The sequence below is a fragment of the Rhinolophus hipposideros genome (genome assembly GCF_964194185.1).
Source record: "Rhinolophus hipposideros genome assembly, chromosome: 16".
NCBI classification, from domain to species: Eukaryota; Metazoa; Chordata; class Mammalia; order Chiroptera; family Rhinolophidae; genus Rhinolophus; species Rhinolophus hipposideros.
In genome coordinates this window covers 49246158-49265284 of record NC_138062.1, presented here as the reverse complement: position 1 = coordinate 49265284, position 19127 = coordinate 49246158, and the positions used below count along the sequence as shown (strand labels likewise).

Genomic DNA, 19127 nt, shown 5'->3' with positions numbered 1-19127 from the left:
TGCCTGGTGTGTAGGATGGATTGATTAGTGATGTCTGCTAGGGGTGCAAGAAGGTAGTCGTGGGTTGGTAATATCTGCCAGGGGTCCAGGAGGGGCTGGGCTTTATGTAGTTGCAGATCTGAGACAAAGCCTCAAGGCCCTTCCAGTCCCAGCCATCTCCTCCTGGAACCCTCCTCCCACTGGGGTCCAGTCTTGGGGTCTCTTTGTGAGACCACATGTACTGACGCCCACCCTGGGATGTCAGATTGAGCATGGAGTAGGGTGTTGTCCCTGACCTGTCCTGGCCTTACAGATGGGGTCACACACTGGAGCCTGAGAGGTTCCCGGGACGGGGACAAGGACACCTTCCTGAGCTTCACTGACGGGGTGTCTCAGGCAGGTACTGCCTGACCCACCCCTGCTGCCTGACTTGGGTGCTGGGTTTGGGGTCCTGGTATTGAAAGGGCTCCAGCTGCCTCTTCCATTGCAGTGGTCTCTGCCGAGGTGGAAATGACTGCCTACGCCCTGCTGACCTACACCCTCCTGGGCGACGTGGCCACTGCCCTGCCTGTGGTGAAGTGGCTGTCCCAGCAGCGGAATGCACTAGGGGGCTTCTCCTCCACTCAGGCGAGCTGGGCAGGGCCAGAGGGAGGGGCTCGGGTCTAGGCAGGGTCAGTACGGTCCAGGCTCAGGGCTCAGAGCTGGCCAGGAAGCCGCGGGTGCTTCAAGTCCTAGGAAGGCTTCTTGCCTGCAGCCCCTGGGGACATGGAGTCCAAGAGGAGGCCCGAGGGACACATGCACTGGCATCTGGGACAGGGACCTAGCCCCTGCCTCCATGGAGATGCCCACCGTCTGGGCCTCCAGGGAGGGTCCATGGTGCCCCTGATTTGAGACAGACTTCCTGGGATGGGTGTAGAGGAACCACTGGCCAACCCAGTCCTGGGGCTGAGGGCATCCTCCCGTTTTGTCCCTAGGACACCTGTGTAGCTCTGCAGGCCTTGGCAGAGTATGCCATCTTGTCCTATGCTGGCGGTGTCAACCTCACTGTGTCCCTGGCCTCCACCAACCTGGACTACCAGGAGACTTTCGGGCTGCACAGGGCCAACCAGAAGGTTCTGCAGACAGCGGTGGTACTGTTCCCAGGGCTGGGGGTGGCGGCCAGCGGCCTGCCCGCCCATGTGTGACTATGGGGGAATCACAGCGTCTTCTCTCCCCAGATCCCCAGCCTCCCCACAGGGCTGTTTGTGAGTGCCAAGGGTGAAGGCTGCTGCCTGATGCAGGTGAGGCCGTGGGGAGAGAGGACAGTGGCATCTGGAACACGGAAGCCAGGAAGGCAGGCAGAGGCTCCAAGCTCAGTGTCAGGCCAGGCTGTGTGGGGTGGATGTGCGTGCCTGAGAGACCCCAGGATAGACTGTCAGACCCCCATATGTATCCCACCTTGCCCAAGGCAGGGCCCACGGTTGGTGACCCCATGTCCCCTCAGGTGTGAGGTTCCCCCAGGAAGATCCACTTGACTGGCCTCAGTCTGCTTTCCCCATATCCCCTCCGTCAACAGGTCCTGAGGTTTAGCTGAGCTCTGGGCTGAGGCAGGTTAGCCTCACAGGCTCTGGCTGGTGGTGAGAGGGCAAGTCTGCCTGGAGACCCTCAGCCTTCCCATCTCTAAAATGGAAGCCCAGACAACACAGTGCTTAGACCTTGTCTTGAGATATGTACAATGGGATGATGGTCAGCTCTAGGCCCACTTTGCTGTTTCAAGGCTAAATGGAATAACGGTGGTTCCCTGAACTCTCCCTGATGTCGCTGTCATCATCATTCTGGCTGTCCCCCACCGTGCCCTACCCTGCCTCTCCTCCTCCACCCAGAGGGCCCCTAAGTCTCGTCCTCCCATCCTCCACAGATTGACGTCACCTACAACGTGCCGGACCCAGTGGCCAAGCCAGCCTTCCAGCTGCTCGTGAGCCTCCAGGAGCCCGAGACTGAGCAGCCTCAGCCCCCGGCCCCTGCCTCCTCGGCCGATGACGACGACCCTGCAGCTGACCAGCACCGCCAAGAGTACCAGGTGACCCTGGAAGTATGCACCAGGTAAGGCCGTCTGCCCTGTGCTTGGGGATGGTTTTGTGTCCGTCCTAGCCTATTGGTAGTCACATTGTGGGCTATGAATGCCTGGGCCACTCACCTGGACCCAGACCACTTGCGGCGAGCCCCACAGACATTTCCCCCAACAGGTTCCGATGCTGTGGCTCCACGGGTCCATGTGGTCCTTACTGTGATGGTAGGACGGGCACACTTCAGCTGCAGCTGGCAGGGGACAGAAATCAAGGGTTATTGCTCACAGGTCCTGCAGGGCACATGGCATGCGTGGGGCCACACAGCAAAGATGTGGGGAGAGAGAAAAAGGGAAAGCACAGATCTGGGGCTCTGCCTTTATTGGTGTCCAAGGGTGGGGTGTCTAGGATTTCACGGGTTCACTATTTATTGGTGAATTTAAAACATAAGAGTGGGAATTAGGATGTGGGAAGGGAGAATCAGGATCGCTTACGCAGTCAGTTACGTAGGTCACCCTGGGCTTTCTTGGGTGGCCCTTCGTGGGTGGGGCGACCTGGCTCCTTACCTAGCAGCTGTGTCATACAGCTGGCATACAGTTTATTTGGGATCAGTGTCTGGAATAGATGCCTCTATAATCAAAAACTCCATGTCAGGCTCTTACATCACAGTCAGAAAAGCTTAATTGTAGTCACTTACATGACAGCGTTTTTGAAATGAGGGAGGGAAATGAACACTTCGGAATGGATGCAACAGTAGACCTGTGACAGGGACACGCCTGCTGGGGGGATGGGTGTTGCTGGCTCCTGTGTGATGCACCAGCTCCAGCCTCTCGGTTTCCCAAGGGTGGCCCCAGGACTGGGCCACAGTGGGTCCTCAGGGTGGCACATGCTGCTACCCATGAGGCTGTTCATTGCCGTGGTGACGGTTTGGGAGCCCAAAGCAACCACGTCCCTTCCAGGCACCTGCCCGGAACTTGACCCTCAGCCAATGTCGAATGGGGCAGGGGAACAGGAAGCAGCTGGACTGGCCCCAACTGTCTGGTCCCATTAGGCCTACTGGGGACATCTTTAGTCCTCCCTCAGATGTGTTAGTAAGAACCCACTGCGTGCCATCCATATATGGCTTGTTTAGGCTTCACCCTACAGGAAACCTTCCCCACGCACCCCAGGGTCTTTGGCCACCCCATCTCCTTGGGCCCACAGCCTGTAGGTTCCTCTGTGAGTCAGCCTTCCTTCCATCACTGGCAGCGGGCACAGGGAGGGCCTGGCATGTAGCAGGCTCCAGAGGCCAATTACCACACCCCATGTCACCAAAGGGGAAACTGAGGGCTATCACTGGGGAGCACCCAGTCACCTGGGCTCCCATGCTGGGGACACAGTGTGAGGTTTGGGACAAAACACAGCCCAGACTATAAACCTGGATCAGGCCCAGAATCCTCCATTAAGGCCTCAGTGTCCCGGCTGTGAAATGGGCCGACTGATGACACAGCAAACTGTGTGTGTGCTGATGGCCGACCAGTCAGGCCCAAGGCAGGATGTCAGCCATGTGGGTGGTGGAGGGTAGAGGGGCCATGAGTTCTACCATGGGGGCTGGAGTTCAAGGCCTATTTCTCGTCTCATCGGAAGGTGGCTGCATGCAGGGTCCTCCAACATGGCTGTCCTGGAGGTGCCCCTGCTGTCGGGCTTCCGCGTGGAGATGGAGAGCCTGGAGCAGGTGAGGAGGTGCTGACCGTCAAGGGCCAGTTGGGGTCTCTGGCTAGTGGTCCTGTACAGATTGCAAATTCCAAGCCCTTCATAAAATGCAGTAGTGTTTTTATTTCCTTTCTGGGCAAAGTGGGTGCTTTTGAGCTGGCTACCTGCCGAGGGAGAGGTGGGGGCTCTCCAGACAGGCGAGTCTCCCACTGGGCCCCTTGACTATATCCATGCCGTGGAAGAAGGCTTCAGCAGAATTGCTTCAAGACAGACTCGTCTCATGGCCCCTTTTGTGACGGGCTGGTGCACAAAGTGCGGGGGCTGCTTTGCCTGGGCCCTCCGAGATCTACAGTGTGGGGAGGGTGGTGCAGGAAAGCTGGATTTGTCCTGAGGGTGGTGGTGATGGGGCGCTGGGCAGCGCATCAGGGGAAGGAGGAAAGCAGCAGAGCGGCTCCAGGGCAGGCTGAGGGGGTGGTGGTTGCGTGGTACAGGTGAGGCTGGAACCTGACAGGGCTCATCTTGGCCCCTGGAGGACCACAGGGAGGCCTGGCCTGTGGTTGGGGCTGGATGGGAGGAGGCTGCAGGGAGCGGAGGGGAGGTAGGTGCTTAGAACAGGAGTAACCAGCCTTGGGTGCCTTCTTCTGGGCTAGGGGGCCGGCACGGCCTGGGGAGCACTGCCATCCCGTGGACTCAGCCCATGGGGTCTTGTTGGTGACAGTGGGTAAACCCCCCACCCTCTGGGGCCTCAGCTTCCTCAGGCCTACCTCCCACTGACCAGTGTGGGCCCCGCAGAGATTGAGGAGGAAGCAAGCATTGGGGGGGAGGGGTTGGGCAGACCCCTGACCTCTGGCTTCCTTGCTAGCTGCTCCTTGACCAGCAAATGGCGCTGAAGAGGTACGAGGTGGCTGGACGCACAGTTCTCTTCTACTTTGATGAGGTACTGGCTGCTGGGAGCAGTGGCAGAGGTCTCCTTGGCACTCAATGTTGGTGAGGGCCAGCAGTCATGGCCTAGTGTGGGTCTTCCAACTATCTCGTATCATGAAAAAGAAACTGGGAGAGTAAATCCAGGCTGAGCAAATCCCCAGTGTGCCCCAGCCAGTGGGTTGGGGTGAAAAAAGTTGGGGGGTGGGTGGAATAGTATTCAGGCATAAAAAATGAGTGAAGCAATGGGACACACTACAACGGGCGTGAACCTCATGACAAGTGAAAGAGGCCAGACACAAAAAACCACACAGCATGTGATCTCATTGAGGTGAACTGTCCAGAACAGGTAAATCCATAGGGACAGAAAGCAGATTGGTGGTGGGCAGTGAGTGCTAATGGGGACAGGGTCCCCTTTGGGGTGACAGGAATGTTCTGGAACTAGAGAGAGGTGATGGTTGTTCAACATTGTGAATGTACTAAGGGTCACACACGCTGTGAAGGAGGGCCCCTGCTGCAGTCGTGGGGGGTTGAACAGCCAGCTGAGACCTTTTCCCAGGTAGGAAGGAAGGACCCACAGAACTGAAAGTGGAACCAGGTTTGTGTTTCACACCTCCTGAGTCCGCTGAAATAAGCCAGTTCTGGACCTACACTTCGGGGTGCCACAGAGCATGGAGGCGGGCGCCCAGGCCCTGGGCCTCGTGGCCCCAGCCCCGCCTGAGCCGCCCGCTGCCCCGCAGATCCCCAGCCAGTGCCTGACGTGCGTGCGCTTCCGGGCGCTCCGCGAGCACGTGGTCGGGAGGACATCCGCGCTGCCAGTCTCCGTGTACGACTACTACGAGCCTGGTAGGCCCGCGCCACCTTCCTGCACCCCAGCTGGGCCCCTCACCCTGTCACCCCATCACATGCTCACCCGGCCCCCTCCGCCCACAGCCTTTGAGGCCACGCGCTTTTACAACGTCAGCGCGCGCAGCCCCCTGGCGCAGGAGCTGTGCACGGGCCCCGCGTGCAACGAGGTGGAGCGCTCCGCTGCACAGGGCCCCGGTGAGTGACGGGGCCACCCCAACCCCACCAGCGGGCGTGGGCGGTGAGGGCGTTGGCCTTTCGCGTGAAGCTGAGATTTGAACGGGGGAAGGGGCAGCGGAGGGGAAAGCGTGTAAGGCAGGAGCACGTGGCCTCACTGGTCAGGTCAAGGGCACGAGCAGGGGGGCCCGGGCAGGGTAGAAGAGAGGTTCCGAGGACCTCTGCCGCTCCCTCTCCCGCCATCCTGAGGGCGTGGGGACAGCGGGGCACTCCCCCTGAGCGCAGGGCGTGGCGGATGTGAAGGGCTGAGCGAGCCGGGCGGGAGGTACCCCCTCTGGCCCTTTATTTTCCAAACTTCTTGAAATGAGCTTAGATTGCCTTTAAAATTTAAACTTTAAACATTTAAAAATTTAACTTTAGTAAGGACTACACGAATATTTGAAAGACTACCCTAGGTCAAGGCTCAGGGCCTCCTATTAAGGGTCGCGCTCCATCCCTACACTTGGGTGGGGGTGGTCCTGGGACCCCAGGGACTGTCCCCCACGCAGGCCCAGGCCCGCGGGCCTCCGGGACCCTGTCAACTTCGCCTCGCCCCCCCAGGCTGGTCCCCTGGCGAGCGGGGCTCCGCGGCCGCCCCGGAGGAGGGGGCGACAATCGCGCGCTGCGGCTGCTCACGTGACTGTGGCGCTCACGAGGACCCGGTGTGTGGCTCTGACGGTGTTGTCTACGCCAACGCCTGCCGCCTGCAGGAGGCCTCCTGTCGGGGGCGCGAGAGGCTGGAGCCCGCGCCCTCTGGCCACTGCGCCCTCGGTGAGGACCCACCCGCGCCCGGCCTCCGAGATGCCACCTCACCCTGGAATGCCTTACCCCATCTTTTCCATCACACATCCTCCTCCCTCACGTCCTCTGCACTGTCCGGCACCACTCTCCTATTCTCTGCCCTCCCCACGCCTTCCTCTCCCTTCCCCTCCCCTTCTTTCCCTTTTCCCTTCTGGTCACCGCCTGGCCGAGCAGCCCCTGCTTCCTTCCTGGTGACAAGGGCTGCTCTTCCCCTACTCTGTGTCCCCCACCCTTACAACTCTTCTCCCACTTATTTTTTCATCTCCCTACAGCGCTAATCTCAGTTTCTCCCTAATCAGTTTCTGGATTCTCTCCCCTCCCCCACAAAGGGGTTTGTGTCTCTCCTCCCCCTGCTTGGCAGGGCTCCCTCTATCTCTCCACCCCCCCTCAGCTTTCCCTCTTATTGGTGGCCCCTGTGTCTCTCCCCCAGTCTCTATCTCTGTTCCTTTGGCTTCCTCTCCTCCCCATTTCAGTTTCTTGGTGTCTCTGCATCTCCTTCTCAGTCTTGCTAAATCTTTCTCACCCCCCCCCCCAATTTTGTGCCTTTCTGCATCTCCCAATCTCTGATCTCTGTGCACCTTCACCCCCTCTCATGACCTCTCGCCTCCTGTCTGTTGCTCTGGGCCATACATCTCCTCCCCTTGGTCCCTTTGGGCTCTCTGCCTTCCACTCCAGCGCCCTTGACCTACTAACTCCCCCTTCTTTTCAGAGCAGCCGCCTAGGCCAGTCTCTGCTTACAACTACAACTATGACCCGGCCCCCCTGGACCCTGAGCACCTGGCAGCCGGCCATGAGGCCATGGATTTGGAGGGGGAGGCTGAAGACAGGTGAGAGCTGGGCCCATCCCCAACCTCCCCCACTTGCCCTGAACCAGGGCAGGGAATTGGAGTGACAATGGAGGGGTCAGACTGGAGGTTTCCAGGACAAGGTGGGGGATCCTGTCTCCCCTGCTCAAGTCCACCCAACACACCCCAGAGACTAGCCCGTATGTGCAGGGTGAGGCTGAGTGAGCCCTCAGAGGACAGAGCCTGAGGCCTGACAGTGCAGCCAGCCCCAAGGACCTGACACATCCCGGAGCTGATAAATCAACCTGCTGCTTAAACCTCCTGAGTTGAATTTACTGTAACTTACACCCAAAAGATGGGCCTCCCCCAGAAAGTCTGCCCAGAGCCCTCTCCCAGCCTCACTCCACAGGGCTCTCGGTTGACCCCCTTTGGAGGCTCAACCCCACGACAGACCCCTCCCTGAGACCTACTTGGCATGGGACCATTGTTAAAGAAAAGATTATTCATGATGCAAGGAAGACTTCCGTGGAAGGGAGGTGTGGAACTATCAAGATAGGTAGAGGGAGTCTGGCAATGGAGAGAGAGATTGAACCCAACTCCTAATACAAGAAGTGGGGATTTGTAGCCAAGGAGCAGGATGGGAGTCAGTGGGTGAAAAATTACTAAGAGGAAACATCAGGGGTAAGGGGAACTCTGGCTAAACCAACTTAACAGTATTCTTGCTACAATTAGACGGTCCTGAGATGAATACAAAAGTCCCAAAGTGGAGACCTTGTTGAAAAAGCCCAGAGGAACCTGAATAGAGTTTGGTTAGGGAGAGAATCTTTGTTATCCCAAGGGAAGTGGTCAGACCGAGAGCTCTGGGAGGGGGCTTCTGGGCAGACTTTCTGGGGGAGGCCAATCCTTTGGTGTAAATTACAGCAGACTCCGCTCAGGAGGTTTAAGCAGCAGGTTGATTTATCAGCTCAGGGATGTGTCAGGTCCTTGGGGCTGGCTGCACAGTCAGGCCTCAGGCTCTGTCCTCTGAGCCCTGACTTCCTTGACAAGGGTCTTACCAGCCCAGTGGCGAAGGCTGGTTCTCATCCCCACTCAGCAAACCCAGTAGGAAGGCTTCTCCATCAGCACCCACCAAAGTCCCAGAGCCCCAGGGGTGCGCCATCTTGCACTAGGCACTGGGTTTAGTTCATGTGCATTTAATATAATTATCGATAGGGCTGGATTTGGAGCTACTGTTGCAATATTTTTATTTTGTCCCCTGTTCTTCCCTTCCCATCCTCTTTTAAATTAATTGAAATTTTTTAGAATTCCATTTTAATTCAGTTAGTGTTGTTTTAGCCTTATTTTTTTTTTTAGGGGAGCTCTAGCGTTCACAATATACCTCCTTAAACTTTCCAGTCTACTTGGTGTGACTATTGTACTGCTTTGCCAAAACTGTTTCACTCCTTTTTTTAAAAAAAATTTTATTGGGGAATATTGGGGAACAGTGTGTTTCCCCAGGGCCTATCAGCAACGAGTCTTCATCCTTCAATATAGTTGTGGAGGGCGCAGCTCAGCTCCAAGTCCTGTTGCCATTTTCAATCTTTAGTTGCAGGGGGCACAGCCCACCATCCCGTGGGTGTGGGAATTGAACTGGCAACCTTGTTGTTGAGAGCTCCTGCTCTAACCACCTGAGCCATCCGGCCACCCCTCTGGAAGCTCGATGGCAGAGGGGCAGCTCGTTATCTTCAATCTAGTGGTGGAGGGCGCAGCTCACTGGCCCATGTGGGAATCGAACCTGCAACCCTGTTGTTCAGAGCTCACGCTCTAACCAACTGAGCCACCTGGCTGCCCAAAACTGTTTCGCCTTTGAAGCCACATGTCTCTATTTTTCTGTCCTTACCCATCCCTCATGCTGTAGCTGTCATATGTACAGCTTTAAACTTCCAAGTGTTGCCACTGCCTCCAGTAAATGCCAGCTCTCTCCAGTGCCTTCCTAGGGGTCTGTTTTTGTTTTCATTATAGAGGAGCAATTTTTTATTAAACTTTTAAATTTGAGATCCTCATAGGTTCACATGTAATTTAACAGAGATCTCAGTCCCCACAGTGGTAACATCTTGCAGAACTAGAGTACAACGTGACACCATCTTATTCTTATGTTACCCCTTACACGTGTGCTTATTTCCATTAGAGTCTGCAATTTTTCCTCCTGTGTAGATATGTGTAATCACCACCCCAGTCAGGACACAGAACAGCCTGTCACTTCAAGGATCCCTGTCACTCGATCCCCCCCACGTCCCCTCCACAACTGCTCATTTGTTCTCCCTTTGTAATTTTGTTATTTCAGGAATACTAGTATGAAAACGGGACTGTAGAGTATGTAACTTTTTGAGATTGGCCTACTAAGCTGAGGTCCCCTTCGATCGATACATAGTGTTGTTTCCTGTATCAATTGTTCCTCCCTTTTCACAGCTGGGTTGGGGTCCCCAGATCGTTTCTCAATTTGATGCGTGGTCCCACACTAGCCGCTCAGCTCTTCACGGAAGTGAATGCCCTGTCCCATCACTGTGGCCGAGTGGGGGTGGGCAGGGGTCTGAGGAGCCAGGCTCCCTACGTGAGTCTCAGTCGGCCTGGCAGCTGGGCTGAGCCATGTGGAGGCAGCATCAGGGAAGAGCACACAGCCCATCCCACCGAGACCCAGCATCCCACAGCCTCTTTCTCCTTCTCTCCCCAACAGTCAGAGCGGCTTCTCCTCCTAACGCGCAGAACAAGACATGATTTGGCTGCGTCCTGTCCCTGTCCGTTCTGGAAGGGAGTCACTGATGGGAGAACTTCCTGGACTGCCTGGTGGGCTCGTGGACCCTGCCCCAAGTAACTCCCACCTCCAAATGAACCCTATAAATAGAACTGCAGAGACCTGACCTTCCTCAATGGATGATGGGCCTCTTGGGGACCCAGCGCCCACCTCCACAGGGGGAAGGCCTTTGTGGGGGTGGCTGGAGGCCCTTTGCACCCCCCAAACTCCCCAGCTGCAGCTGGAGCTCCAGGCTCCCCACCCTCCATTCCAGGATCGGATGCACCCCGCCCTGCAGACCAGAGCAGCTCCCTCAGCCGGATTTTCTGCTCCCTGGAGAAGGGACATTTCTGGGAAGAACTCATAGCCAAAGGGCTGTTTCTGAGGGGACAAGACTCGGGCCAAATCAAGGACATTGCATTCATCCCCTCTTCAGCAGCTTTGAAACAAAACAAGCTGCTTCTCTCCAAAATGCAAAGCCCCAGCCTCCCCTTTGGGGCACCCAGACTGCTGACCCTGAATTGTTGCAGTCCCGCACCCCCACCCCCACCCCACCCCACCCCAGCCCAGTCTTGTCCCAGAGGTGCCTGACTGTTAGGTCTGGGGCAGATGAACCTGGATTTTCCTACGGTCTGGGCTCTCCCCACGAGCCCCTGGTCCCCTGGCTCCCCACCTGGAGGACCACCCCCTCCACAGTCTTGGGGTGGGGTGGGTTGCCTCAGCTCCACGACCCACTGAAGCTGCGTGCTCAGACCTGCCTCCCTGTCAGGCTCCTCTCCAGCTGTGCTCTGCTGCCTTTTTTGTATCCCTTGGGCATCCACCTATCTTCCCCTCACCCCCACCCACTCGTGGTATTTATTTCAGACCTCCTCTGGGGGCAGCATAGAGACCTACCTGTCCATGTCCGAGGTGGCTGCCCCAATCCATGGGGTCGCTGTCGTGAACATGGGCCATTTCCTGTGCTCCTGAGGCCCCATTCTTCAATCACTAGAGGCTGCTGGTGTAATAAAAGCTCATGTCCACAGTCACTGCCGGGCTTTGGCCTAGGGGTGGGGTAGCCCCAAAAGCCGAAGCCCCAGCTCCCGTCTGGCTCCTGGGCCTCTGTCCCTCCAGCTACAGCCTAGCCTCCCAAAGTAGGGTGGGGAGGCGGGTGCCGCACAGCTGCACCTCAAAATGATCAGATTCCCACACGTTTGTAAGAAATCACACCAATCAGAAGAGGTCCCAGTATCCCTACCCAGACTCCCCCAGTGGTAACATCTTGGAAAACAAGTATATCATCACACCAGGCTATTGATGTCGATACACTGCTGATCTCACACTTCCGTGTGTGTGTGTGTGTGTGTGTGTGTGTGTGTGTGTGTGTGTGTGTCCCGGAGCTCGCTGCCTGCTCACCAGCTCATTCTTCTCCAGACCAGAGACATAGGCCCAACGGGGAGTCCAGGAATGGCCCCCACTCCCCTCTGCCTTGCGGGGCTTGCTGACTCCCATAGTCAGTGCTTCCCATGCCTCCCAGGCACTCCCATGCCTCAGTGCTTCCTGACACACTATGCCACTCTCTGGAGTGGAGGGGGAGAGTGGCAAGAGCCTTTACCCACTTGGTGCCTTTACCCCTTCCCACTCAGTGCAGAAGAGGCTGCAAACGGCTAGGGGTGGGGGTCACAGGGCCAAAGCTGCCCCCTGCCCCCAGCCCATATTGTTCCTTCTCCAGTTCTCCTCCTACCAGGTCCTGGGGAAGGGGAGTTAACATCAAATGAGAACAATCAGATGTCAGTTAAGGGGAAGACGTGACATCCTGCAGCCGAGGGATAGCAGGAGACTAAGCCCTGTTGCTCCCAATGATGAGTTGCACAAGGCTTTGGGGAACAGAGTGGGGGTCTCCGCAGTGCTTGCTTAGGAGACGCCCTGTATCCTGAAGCCTGTCCTGGAGCCAGAAGCTGGGCTTCTGAGAACAAGGACCCCCAGTTAGGCTCCCAGACTCTTGAGCCACCAGGGGCTGGGGGGCCTAAGCTTCCTCGGTAGGGACCTCCAGCTGGTCTAGGGTGGCTTCAGCCTCCTCTCATCCCCACCTTGGACACGAGAGAGCCAGCTGGGCCCGGGAATCTGCATTTACCCCTGTCATGGTTTCCTGGGTTTCTGTCACCAAGTACCACAAGCCAGGTGACTTAAAACAACAGAAATTTATTGTCTCAGTTCTGGAGGCTGGGCTGAGATCAGGCTGTGGGCAGGGATGGCTCCTGCAGAGCCTGCGGGACAGTCCCTCGAAGGATGCTCTCTGGTTTCCGGTGGCTGCCGGCAGCCCTTTGTGTTCTTGGCCTGTGGCCCAATCACCCTGATCGCTGCCACCGTAGCCATGGCCTTCTTCTCTGTGTGTATCTCGGTGTCTTCTTATAAGGGCATCAGTCATGAGGGGTTCATACCCCAATATAAACTCTTCCTCATTACACCTGCAAAGACCCTATATCCTAATGAACAAGCTCATTAGAGGTTCCTGGTGGACATGAACTTGGGGGGCACCCTAGTTAACCCAGTGCAACCCCTCTCTGTTGCCCTGCCTCCTGAGCGGCGGTCACAAGCGATGAGGACCCGGTGCCTGTGCCCGGGCTGGCCCTCTCTCTCGAGGTTGTGGTGGCTCCCTGCACCCGGCGCAGCACCTCCTCCCACACTTTGTCCCTGAACTCAGCTGACACGTAGTAGTAGACGAAGGGGTCCACGCAGCTGTTGAGGGTGCTGAGTGCCAGGCTGGGCACGTAGGCGGCGTACAGGTGCCCCCGGGCGTCTAGGTCTGGGTCTGAGTAGTGCAGCAGCAGCAGCACGTTGCTGGGCATGAAGAAAGCCACGGCGGAGGCGAGCACCAGTGAGGTCAGCCTTAGCGCGTGGCTGTAGCGCCGGCCACTAGCCGCCAGGGCATGCAGAGTGGCCCCGTAGCAGAACAGCATGGCCAGCAGGGGCAGGAGGCAGCCGAGCACAGCCAGGCAGATGAAGGCGGGGCGCCAGTGGGAGGCCTGGGTGCCCACGGGCAGCACGTCATGGCAGACCACGTGGTCCGAGTGCGACAGCCGGAAAGTTTGCTGCTGCAGCCCCAGGGGCAGCACGAGGGTGATTGCCACCAGCCAGGCTGCAGCGCAGAGCCCAGTGGCCAGGCGCTGGCCTCGCAGGGCGCGGGCCCGCAGTGGGTGCACCAGAGCCAGGTAGCGGTCCAGGCTGATGGCCGCCAGCAGCAGCACGGAGCAGTACATGTGGCCATAGAGCGCGGCCGTGTCCAGGCGGCAGGCGGCCTCGCCGAAGGGCCAGCGCTGGCCCCGCAGGTGGTAGGCGATGCGGGGTGGCAGGGCCAGGGCTAGTAGCAGGTCGGCGGCTGCCAGGTTCATGAGCAGCATTGTAGACGGCAGCCGAGGCACCCGCGTGGCCAGGACCCACAGTGCTAGGCTGTTGGCGGGCAGCCCCACGACCAGGACCAGCCCATAGAGTGCGGGCACCAGCCTTGTGGGCACCCAGCCCAGCAGCAGTGCCCGAGAGTTGTCCCAGAGCTCCAGAGTGTCACTGTTGTTGGCGCAGGGCCAGCCAGGGAAGCTGCGTGGGCGGGGTGGGCAAGGGGTCGCTGCCTGGGGCCTGGTCCAAGGTCCCAGCGTGCCATCTGGGGGAGGGAAGGAGGATGGAGGCACTGAGAACCCAGGCATCACCCCCCCCCCTTCCTGCCCTTCAGCCAGTACCTCCAGCGAGATGGTGCTGCCCGCCCCACTGACGCCCCCAGGGGCTGCAGTCCAGGCCCCAGCTCAGGAACCTCCAGGCTGTTGGGACAGAGCTTGACACAGTCCCTTGGCTTCAGGACTGGACTGGTGGCACCCCAGTCCTGCATCCTGCCCATCTCTGATACCCGCCCCCACAGCCCCAGGCAGCACCTGGAGTCACTCACCATCTCCGCCCCCTGTGCTCTCGCCCTCATCGTAGATGCTGGGGGTCTGAGCGCCACCCTCCAGGCTGAACCCCAGGGCCAGGGGACACAGCAGCAGGAGTACCCACATGCTGTTGGATGGAGCTCGGTGTCGGCTGCTCTAGGCCGCTGCCCACTGACCTCCGGCTTCCTGTCTGCTAGACCCCCGCCCCCAGCTTCCTGAGCACAGGCAGAGGGCAGGGAGGGCTAGCAGACACGGCCTGGTGAGATAAACCAGCCCCTGCCTCCAGCCAGCCTGTGGGCGGCCCAGGATGACCTAAGGTGGCCTGGTGGCTGGCACCACTTTGGCCGAGGTGCTTCACAGTGTCCAAGTGTTGGGCCAGTAAGATGGGGGAGGACGTCCTAGGCTGCAGCACCTCCACCAGCTCCTGTCCAGCTCAGGAAACCTCTGTGGTCCAAGTAGTTACTTCCTGCTGGCCAGTCACAGTTCCCATGACAGCCCAGCCTTCCAGGTCACATTCCCCATCAGGGGCTCTTGGCCTTTCCTGAAGCCTCCCCCACATCCTGTCTCTGGCAGGCGAGAGGAGAGCCCTGCCTTCCAGGTCAGAGGTCAGAGCAGGTGAACCAGCTCCCACACCCCTACACACACACCCAAGCCACCCCAGGTTTTCTGTGGGGGCTGCCCCACTTTCTTGCTGCCTCAGCCATGCCCCACCATGGCTCCTCTGGGCAGGTGCAAAGTGAAGTGTGGAAAGGGGAAGGCACCTTGTGAGTCTGGGGTCTGCTGGGGATGGCCAAGGAGGTGTCACTGGTTGGCCGGAGCCTCTGACGCTGACCATGTACTGCCCTGGGGGTCTGAAGGGATCCTGGCTGCAGTCTCCTCTGGGAGGTGTCCATCTGGCTGGTTCTAGAAGTTCCTTCTGTTCCTCTCCTGGCCCCACCTCAGCTTGGGGTCCCAGGTATGACGGGGAGGATGGTCACAACCATATTTGAGCCCAAGGGAGGCAGCCAGCATGGAGGATCCTCTGCCCACCCTCCCGGGAGCCCTCCTTTCTCTGGCCTCTCCACATTTCTGCAGTCAGATGGGGTCCGCTGTGCAGATGAAGAAACTGAGGCTCAGAGGGGAAACTGAGACTCCTGCACTCAGTCTCCCCCTCATTCATGCCCCTGCAGGCCCCAGAGAGGCCTCCACTCTCACTGCCCTGGGGGAGCCCCCCACTGGAGGTTCTTGACCCTGTGCAGTCATCCTTGGGCCATGGTGGCAGGGGGCATGTCTGGGAGCAGGAGGGCCCCGAGGGGACGGTGGGGGTCAAGGAAGAAGAAAAGCACAGGGGTGGGAAAAGGGATCAGATATGGTGTGTCTTGGAGCAACTAGCCCTAATCTAGTCACACACTCCGGGCCCGCAGGAAGTGACTGAGCAGCCTAGACAGTGGGGCTGGAGCCTGAGATGCTGAGGTCCCTGCCCTCAGCCCCAGGGTGGGGGGCGGGGACCAAGGCCTGGAGCACTGCCGCTGAGGCAGGAGGTTGTCCTGTCTCAGCCAGGAGGCTGTCCCCCATTTCTGAACAGTTTCCACTGGTACCAGTGACAAATTCAGTCCCATGCCTATGTCTCTGGGCACCACATGACTGGTGATGCCCTCAGTGCAGGAAAACTGGGATGGGGACCCTCTGCCACTCTCCAGGGAAACCTGTGCAGGGGACCGGGGGGCTGGAGACGCTGGGCCAGGGCAGACTGGGGTCCCCCAAAGAGGGCAGTTTAACTCAGGAGTTTTGAGTCCGGGAATTTATGACAGACACACACCTTGCAGGATGGCATCTGTGCAGGGATATTCCCGGCAGCACAGGGCAGGGGGTGCCCCCTTCACGAGCCAATCCAGTGCGAGCAGGAGGACGGGAGCCCAGACAAGGCAGATGGAGGTGCAGGCCGCTGTCCTGTCCCAACTGGAAGACAAGCCATGGAGAGGCACCTCCTGGGGGACCCTGGGGCAGCTGCCTTTGGAGAGAGGGACTTGGTCTCTTACTTTTCTCCGTACAATTGAAATTTTCTGTATGTGTGTCCCTTTCCATGAAAGCATATGTTTAAAAAAGGCAGAAAGGTAGCTTTAAAAAGAAAGGGAGGACCAGCCCGGTGGCTCAGGTGGTTAGAGCTCCATGCTCCTAACTCCGAAGGCTGCCGGTTCGATTCCCACATGGGCCAGTGGGCTCTCAACCACAAGGTTGCCAGTTCAACTCCTCCAGTCCCGCAAGGGATGGTGGGCTCCGCCCTCTGCAACTAAGATTGAGCACAGCACCTTGAGCTGAGGGGTCACTGAGCTCCCGGATGGCTCCGTTGGTTGGAGCGCGTCCTCTCAACCACAAGGTTGCTGGTTCGACTCCCGCAAGGGATTATGCGCTGTGCCCCCTGCAACTAGAAAATGGCAACTGGACCTGGAGCTGAGCTGTGCCCTCTACAACTAAGACTGAAAGGACAACAACTTGACTTGGAAAAAGTCCTGGAAGTACACACTGTTCCCCAAAAAAGTCCTGTTCCCCTTAAAAAAGCAAAAAGAAAGGGAATTCTGATGCATGCTACATGGATGAACCTCAAGGACATTATGCTGAGTGAAATAAGCCAGACTCAAAAGGACAAATACTGTGTGATCCCACTTATTTATGTGAGGTCCCTAGAGGAGTCAGATCATAGACAGAAAGTGGCCGGTGGTGCCAGGGGCTGGGGGAGGGGGAGGGGACGGGAGTGAGTGTTTCATGGGGACAGTGTCGGTTTAGGAAGATGAAAAGTCCTGGAGGTGGATGGTGTGATGGTTGCCCAATGATGTGAACGTACTTAATGCCGCTGAGCTGTGCACTTAGAAATGGTGAACATGGTAAATTTTGTGTGTATTTTACCATAATTTAAAACTTTTCTTAAATGGTGATTTAAAAAAAGGCAAATAGGCCCGACTCAGCAGTGAGGTAGTCCTGGGTTTCCTCACCCTCCAGCCCCGGCAGGAAGCCCGGAGGCCCCTCCTCCCTTACTGCCTCTCCCGCACCTCACTGTCCTCAGTGGAAGATGGGAGTCTCGGGGTGGACAAACCCCTCAAGTCCCTCCAAAGCAACTCTTCTCAGGTAGCCATCTTTGTGGGAACTGTGTTGTCATTATGTTGTAATTTGAAGCCAGATGAGTACCCACATGTGCCTCCAACTCCCTTCGTGCCCAGGCGGGCCTCTGTGAGCAGGACGTTAGCCCACTGGACTGACCCAAAGGGAGGGGGCTGTGATCCCATCTTGCTGGGTGCCAAGACTTGAAGTCCGGCCCTCCAAACCCCAGATGCCCTGAGCTTCTGTGGGGACAGAGTCCCGGAGAGCAGTTTCCAGGCTCTCGACCTCACGTGGAAAGGTGCTGGCTCGGGTAGTAGATGGCCATCCGCTGTGGCTGGTGGCCATCAGCTGTTACCAGTAGCTATTAGCTACTGATATAACTGCCGTGGCTACGCTGGGGGGTTGGTTGATTGGTTGTCAGAGAAGCGGACGGTTTATTGTGGATGGATTGTGGATTATGTGGATCCTACATCCTGTGTCTTTCCCGGCCACCAGCGAGACTGTATGCAGGAAGACCCCTTGTTGGGGTGCAGGGGGATGTTGGCTTCCTGTGTCTTTACCAGCTGCCATCAAGAATATGTAAGCACCTCGGCTGTGAGCCACTATTGTTCCAGCACAGTGCCCTGAGAGACCCTGGCTGTGCCCAGAAAGTTGGTGGACATCAAGGGACACCCCCGGGACATTACTTGAACTGGACGGAACTTTTTCTCATGAGTTGGGTTCCTGACACAGGGCCCCTCATGGAAGAGGCTTGTCCCGTAGATTGTGAGGAGATACCCTATAGGGGTGGAGTGTGGGGACAGAGCCAGGAGTGCAGTTTTCAGGCTCTCGGCCTCACATGGAAAGGTGCTGACTCAGGTAGTAAATGGCCATCAACTGTGATTAGATGGCCGTCAGCTGTGGCTAGTTGGCCGTCAGCTGTAACCAGTGAGCCATTGGCCACTAATATAACTGCCATGGCTAGGCGAGGGGGTTGGTTGGTAGAGAAATGGGCGGCGGATTGCGGATGGTGGTTTGCGGATCGTGTGGATCCTACTTCCTGCGTCTCGCCCGGCCGCCAGCAAGAGTGGGGTACAGGAAGACCCCTTGTTGGGGAACTGGCAGATGTTTGCTTTTGTGTCTCGACCAGCTGCCATGGACAATATAGTGGTATGACTCCCCTATCCATGGCTCCGTGGGTGTTCCTTTTTGGCCTCACCATATTCTGTGTTGTTGTGTGGGGAGCAGGAGCTGAGTCCCTGCATTACAGTTTCCTCCCTGGGACCCCAAATCTGAGTCTGCTCGACTGTGCCATGGTCTGGAGTTTCCACACTCAGGGCAGCAGGGAGAAGGTACTGGAGAACGATGGGGAGGGCAGTCAGAATTCCTAAGGCCCCAGCTTATGGAGGCTTCACCCCACACCCCAATCCCTGCAGGCGCCTACGAGGCACGTCACCTCCACCACAGACCCCTAAGACTGCCTCTAGGTCAGCTTGCTTTTTAGAACCATCAGCCTCATTGTCAGCCAGGACATTGGGTATAAAAAGTGCTAGTTGTACCTCGCCAACAGCCAGCAAGGCAAACACCCCTCTAGGAACGGAGTAAATGTTCATTGGGTCCCACCTGAACTGTTCCCGCGCTGACCCGGAGGCAGCACACACCACCCGCTCCACCATGCTGGACGGGAGGGCAGGGCAGCCCGCCTGGAGGAGGAGAGGGTGTGCACAGGGCAGTGAGGAGGGAGGGCTGTCCTCTCACCGTGACCTAATCCGTTGCTGGGGAAGCAGTGGCTGTGAACGACAGGCATGAAGATCTGGCGCTTTCCTGGGTGAGGAGTCTGGTCCGTGGGCAGCGCCTGCACCCAGGGCCTCACCTGCCTGCAGTCTAGGTTTGTGCCTAGTCCTCCTCTGTGGCTGCTGTGCCCCTCCCCAACATGGAGCTGCCACTTCCCAGGCCAGTGGGAGACCTTTCCTTCAGTCACTGTCCAGGAACGTCGTCATGGTCACAGGCCACTGGAGGGCAGGGACGAGCAGGGGTGTCCACCAGGGCAGGAATCCGGGGCCATCTCAGTTCTGCCCACCACTATGGGACAGGCTCGCGTCTGCTCTCTTGGGACCAG

General features: G+C 57.9%; 2 protein-coding genes across 3 annotated transcripts in view; one reads left to right on the top strand and one right to left on the bottom strand.

The window, feature by feature from the left end:
* The window catches only part of CPAMD8 (C3 and PZP like alpha-2-macroglobulin domain containing 8), a 65290-nt gene extending 54212 nt beyond the window's left edge, over positions 1 to 11078 (top strand). Inside the window, exons 31-42 of one of the 2 annotated variants that reach the window (XR_013995213.1) lie at positions 293 to 379; positions 470 to 606; positions 954 to 1109; positions 1197 to 1259; positions 1877 to 2061; positions 3651 to 3738; positions 4579 to 4653; positions 5378 to 5483; positions 5571 to 5681; positions 6261 to 6470; positions 7215 to 7327; positions 9999 to 10134. Coding sequence is in view for 1 of the 2 variants with exons in the window: in XM_081077767.1 (XP_080933893.1) it covers positions 293 to 379; positions 470 to 606; positions 954 to 1109; positions 1197 to 1259; positions 1877 to 2061; positions 3651 to 3738; positions 4579 to 4653; positions 5378 to 5483; positions 5571 to 5681; positions 6261 to 6470; positions 7210 to 7327; positions 9999 to 10020 (1358 nt within the window). In the remaining variant the exon portion in view is untranslated. Of the gene's footprint in view, positions 1 to 292; positions 380 to 469; positions 607 to 953; positions 1110 to 1196; positions 1260 to 1876; positions 2062 to 3650; positions 3739 to 4578; positions 4654 to 5377; positions 5484 to 5570; positions 5682 to 6260; positions 6471 to 7209; positions 7328 to 9998 lie in introns of both variants that reach the window. The other variant, XM_081077767.1, reaches the window with a different exon arrangement.
* A 1499-nt stretch (positions 11079 to 12577) lies between these two features.
* On the bottom strand, positions 12578 to 14080 carry F2RL3 (F2R like thrombin or trypsin receptor 3; the record flags this gene model as incomplete). The annotated part of the gene is made up of 2 exons (XM_081075588.1): positions 12578 to 13692; positions 13972 to 14080. The coding sequence occupies 2 exons, from the start codon at positions 14078 to 14080 to the stop codon at positions 12578 to 12580; spliced, it is 1224 nt and encodes a 407-aa protein (XP_080931714.1).
* Positions 14081 to 19127: the final 5047 nt, after the last annotated feature.